The following is a 5,790-nucleotide window of genomic DNA, read 5'->3' as shown; positions in this document are numbered from 1 at the left end:
AATTTCTTGATAATTGATTGAAAACTACTTTCAATTTTGATGTGGTATGTTGTGATTGGAAACTCTAGTGTTACATTTTTTTTTTTTAGGCAAGTGTTGCAAAATATTGTTGTTAAGGACATGTGGAGACAATTGAACTAGTTTTAATCTTGAATCAAGAAAGAGTCCACCAAGTACCAACTTCAATTAGTTGTCTATTTGCCAGTCATTTTTCAATCTAATAATTTATTTTGGACAGGCAATCAATTATTTAATAAACAAATTTAACTCAAAGGACATAATCATTACCCATACAAGTAAGATTAACCAAACAAATTATACCAGTCAAAATACAATGATTAACATTATATTTTAACCATTTTCATGGCTCCCAAAAAATTCCATTTTCACTCAAATAAGAAAACAAAAACATAATTTTTGTTGAGCCAGATTAAAGATATATTGTGGTTGATCAAGACGTCAAAGGATCGAATCTCTTCACTTCCATTAAACTAAAAAAGAAGATTTCTTTTATAATATTTAATTTTATTAAATATACTATATATTTTTTCACTTCTTCTTAGAAAAAAAGCCTCCTATAAAAAGTGTAGCTTTCTTCTTCTTCTTGCTTGCCTTCTTCTTCATGGATGGAATATCCTTAATTTCTCCACTGTTCATTTTTGCATGCTTTTTTTCAAAGACTTCACTTTCTTCTTCTTCTACTTCGAATCTTTGTGATTGTGTTTTGAAGTCAAATTTCAAAGAATCACCAACAAATTCAATGTCATAATCTGATTTTTCCTTAAGCATTTGGAGCTTTCTCTTTGTTTCTTCTAGCTCTTCTTGCAAAGAAGAAAAAGAACGTGCCATTGCTACACTCCTTTCTTTAGCTTTCTCCAAGTTTTGCTTTGCAATCTCCAATTCATCTCTTACACTTTTGATCTTTTGAAGATTATTTTCGTGTTCAATTTCTTCGTTCTCCATCTATTCATATTCAATTTAACATTCATAAATTAATATTATATTATTTCTAAAAATTAAAGTGAACATAGTTCAATTGTGATGTACTCTTACTTTAAGAAAAAATGTATCAATAAAAAGCTATTAGAACAAATATACCAAAAAAAAAAAAAAAAAGGAAAAAGTTATGAAACACCACCATTATTTCAATTATTTAAATAAGTTACAAGTATTTTTGATAAATTTTTTCTATAAATTATTGATGTTTCTTAAAAGATTAAATTATTATAATTTTGGTCTTGAACTTTTTATGTTTGTATCAAGAAAATTAACCTATAAATTTTTATCTTAAATTTTTAATAGGTCCTTGATATATTTTTAAAAAATAAAAGTTAACTAATTTTAATAGATTTAGAATTGAATTCTATGTGTAACAAAATTCTAAACTTTCATTTTTATATTTAGTAGATTTGTGAATTTATAAAAAGGTTAAATAGATCAAATAAAATTTAAGGACTTATTTGAATATAATATTAAAAGTTTAAGAACTTATTAAAGACGTTTTAAATATTAAAAATTTATTGGATACAAAAATTAAAATTTAGGGATTTATAAATCACTTTCCAAAGTTCCTAAACTAAATACTAAAATATGTTGGCCAGTATGAGCATTAATCAATAGTTGAGACACATTTTTTCACATAAAGTTGATTTGAACATTTTGTCATAACTAATCATTAACCTATTGACATTATTAATTTTGTTCATGAAAATATTTATTGTTTGGAGTAAGACTAAAAATTATGATAAAGGAGGTTTCTCAGAGGGTAATTTTTAAATAGTAAAATTGTGAAAAATATTTTTAAATATAATAAAATGTCATTATTTATTATCGATAAACAATAACGTTTTCCTATATTTATAAATAAGTTGGCTTATTTTCCTATATTTAAAATCAATCCTTTCTAAAATGTGACATTTGCGAGTGTCACTCATATCTTACTAAACATGTAATTGTAATAAAAATACATCACATCAAAAACTCGGTGAGAATATCTTAAGTAAAATCAACGTTTATATAAAAATTGTTCGAAAGAATATGTTAAATTACGAATCAACTCAAAAGCTAAAGTTAATGGATTATGATAAATTCATTTATATCAAATAATACTTTAATCCATAGAATCCCAGCTCCAACATCATAATAAATTATCTATTGATCTAAAAGCTTAAATTGATAAGTTATGAAAAAATTAACCAGACAAATATTATAATAGAAAACGATTGAACAAACGCTTATATGAAATGACTTATAAATATTTTTAAATATTTAGAAAGTCATTACAAACCGACCCTTTAATACCTCTCGGAGAACGTTGGCGTAGAGCTCCGGAGCCAAAAGCCTTTGGCCGTACAACTCAACGGCTTCTTTCACCGATCGAAACTGCCTTTTTTCCATCTCCGTTCACTCCAAAGAAGCTTTAATTCAACTGAAGTTTTTAGATATATGGTGTTAAAACTGTCAAAGAAACAGAAACTAATAATATTTCCTTTTATAACCTTAAAAAATTCAAGAATAATAAACCAAAAAAAAAAAAAAAAGAGGGAATAAGCTTCGTTTCTTCGCTTCCACTTCACTACTGGAAAATCTAATATCTTGAAAAATGAATCCAATTTTCTTTTTAGATGATTCGACCCATTTTTAACTAATGGCCCACTGTCGTTCTTTCTCAGCTACAGAATCCGCACATGGGAGTTGCGACATGTCGGCCGGCTGCGAAGCAAAGGCTTACAATGTGGGAATTGCTTCTTAACGAACAAGGGAAATTAAAGGAAGGAAAAGAAAAAAAGAAAAAAAGAAAAAGAGAGAACTACTAGTTGGTTGTGAATATGATCATGATTCATCAATACATATCGTTTTACGCAATATTTTTATAACTTTCTCTTTAAGGTAGCCATATATAGAATTGGGGATTTTTCTTTAATTAAGAATGAGTCTGGAATAACTTTGGAAAGAAATGTCCTTAAGTAAAATTATCTTTTCTATTATATTAAAAAAAAATTAATTTGTGTAACTTTGAAGGAGAGTTAGGGTCTGTTTGGATTCACTTGAAAAAAAATGTTTTTTTTTTTAAACTTATTTTTATTTAAACATTTTTTTTATAAAAAAGGATTAAAATACATTCGAAAAACTATTTTTTAGTGGTTGTCAAATATTTCATTTTTTGTAAATGATTTTTTTTTTTAATTAAATACTTGAAAATGTATTCCAAACACACATTTAGAAATTTGGTTAGAGTGAGAGAAACTTTTCCTTTAAACTCTATATGCAATATCTACTCATCCAAATTTTGAAAAATTAGAAGAGATGAACAAAGTAAAGAAGAAAATCACAAAATTTGGAATTTTTTTAAGTACAAGATGGAGCATTAAAACTCTTATCTCGAGAGAGAAATTATCTTTTAATTACCGTCGAGTTAAGCTCAATTTAACAATATAATTTTTTAATATTATCTAAAATGAGTTAAGAGAGGGCCATTGTTCTATTCTTTCTTTTTTTTGGTGCAAATTTGGTTAAATTGCAAATTTGGTCCTTATAGTTTGGAGAAAGTTAAAGTTAAGTCCCTATGATTTTAAAAGCTAGAATTTAGTCCTTACTGTTTGATAAAATATCGGGAATAATAGGTATGCTTAGGGACTATTTATGATAATTTTATCAAACCACATAGATTAAATTCTAATTATAAACCATGGAGACTAACAGTACTACAGAAATTGGATTACGTGACGTTTTTCCAATGTCAAGTATGTAAGCGTCGAGTATTCGACTGCCAAGTATAATGTGATAACTTGATTCCGAAAAAACGTCAAAACAAATGTTTCTTGATATAATTTCCGTGTCAAGAAAGATAATACAATTGACATTGGTGGTATGTCAAGTTTATTGATTCTTGACATTGATTAAGTATCTTATATGATAACTCTTGACATTTTTTATTTGTCAAGTGTATTGTTATCTTGACACTCGATAACTGACAAGTTATTTAATTCTTGATGTAATTTCAATGTAATATATGTCTTTTTTTTCTTTATTGAATGTCACAATTGATATTCTCATTTTTTGCCTTGTATTCCAACAATACAATTACATCAACTAAATAAACATTATACATTTAAGATCTATCAACTCAATTTATTCACTAAAAAATTCATATGTTCAATTATGACCTTTCATGTGAACACTCCTCACAAATTACAACAATATTTCTCTTTCACATGTATATGCACAAAATAAAATCTCAACTATTGTTTTTGTATACAAAACTCAACTTTCAACAAACATAAAAGTGAAAAATTGTTTAATAAGTAACCTCTCAACAAAGTACATTATCTAATCTATACATTGAGAAGTTTAAAGGTCGAGAACTAAGGGTCATGCAAGCCATATTTAAGCAAATCAACCTGTAAAATATAATAAATGGCGATAATATCAAATTTCAAAATATAGAAATAAGTGTTAAGATACAACAATGACAAAAAGTCACACACAAGGAAAAATGTACATGAATGGCTTACTTTATGCAATGAAAAAAATATCATACTCGAAACTGAAAAGATATTTGCAACTTAAAGTTAGAGACTTACTGAGATTTCATTGATTCTCTTTTGACCATATCTAGCCTCAGGAGGAACAATTACCTTTTGTTGCAAAATGAAAGAAGATGGGAGAGATTTGAGAAAATATAATAAAGATGAGGAAGATTATCAACAAATCAAGCATATGCTAAAATTTAAAATAGAAGAATGCAAATACTTTTCTCCTAACTTTCACAACTTTCAAGTAAAAGCGACTTGACACAGTTGTAATCCTTGTATAAAGGCAATCAAAGTGCATCTTTAATAGAAAACTAATACAGGAATTAATAAGTAGAAGAGAATATTGGAAGCCCAATCTTATCTCCAAGCAATAAAAAATTTCTATGCATGCAACACTCATTCTCACAACTAAGTAGTAGCACAACAAGTCTAAGTTAGAATACGAAATATGTTAATCTTGCTAAAATTTAATCAAATACATAGAAATTTTACCAAATCATAATAACAAATGAGTTTCCAATTGTTAAGAATATAATTCAAACACTTAAAATCAAATCAACTAAACTATGAAATCTAATGTCGTACTCTAAAAGCATTTTTCAAAACTAAGTGGCTAACAATCTTTCATAGTAAAAATTGTTAGAAATAGAATTTTTAAAATCAAATTTTATAAAAATTTCGGCAAAGTTTTCCCTGAAAATTTGATAAACCACACCTGAAAAAGGAAATACACTCCCAAAATATTTGTTTGAAATCAACAACCAAATGTGTCTTACCATACACTCTTCAACAAAATCCAGATAACCAAATTAGAAACACATCACTGAAAACGTGCAAGTTTTCATTTATAAATAATTTGAATCTAAGGCTAGCCATTCTAGTTACAATTTTTTTTTTTTTTTTTTAAAATATGATAGTAAAATTACAAATAAAAAACAAGATTCTCCCGCAAAAGTCTAGAATTAGAACCTATAATCAAAAATCCAAATTTAAGTTCAACCCCTACGACCTAATTTCATTCACCAAAATAACCAATTAACTCTAAATAGATTATCCAAAGTATGGCTTGATTCAAATGCCACTTCAAAATTACAACTAAGTAATTCAACCTACGAAAAGTTCAATAATAATGGTTACAAACCAAAATTCCATAAACTATGTAACAATTTCAAAAGTGTTTCAAGGCCTCAATACCTATCAAAACGTCCAAACATCGTTAATTTTGTTGGACAGTGGCTCCAACCCCTTGGAATCT

The 5,790-nt window shown here is 26.9% G+C and overlaps 1 protein-coding gene across 1 annotated transcript; it reads right to left on the bottom strand.

The window, feature by feature from the left end:
- Positions 1 to 249: 249 nt before the first annotated feature.
- LOC120076499 (WEB family protein At1g75720-like) lies at positions 250 to 2,481 on the bottom strand. Its single transcript, XM_039030345.1, has 2 exons — positions 2,302 to 2,481; positions 250 to 963 (listed from the first exon to the last, which is right to left on the bottom strand). Exons 1-2 carry the CDS (start codon positions 2,395 to 2,397, stop codon positions 550 to 552), a joined length of 510 nt encoding a protein of 169 aa, XP_038886273.1. The 5' UTR covers positions 2,398 to 2,481; the 3' UTR covers positions 250 to 549.
- Between the last annotated feature and the right edge of the window lie 3,309 nt (positions 2,482 to 5,790).

Source organism: Benincasa hispida, chromosome 4 (assembly GCF_009727055.1).
Source record: "Benincasa hispida cultivar B227 chromosome 4, ASM972705v1, whole genome shotgun sequence".
NCBI lineage: Eukaryota > Viridiplantae > Streptophyta > Magnoliopsida > Cucurbitales > Cucurbitaceae > Benincasa > Benincasa hispida.
Note: the sequence above shows the minus strand (reverse complement) of the source record. Positions and strands in the feature narration are given on the sequence as shown.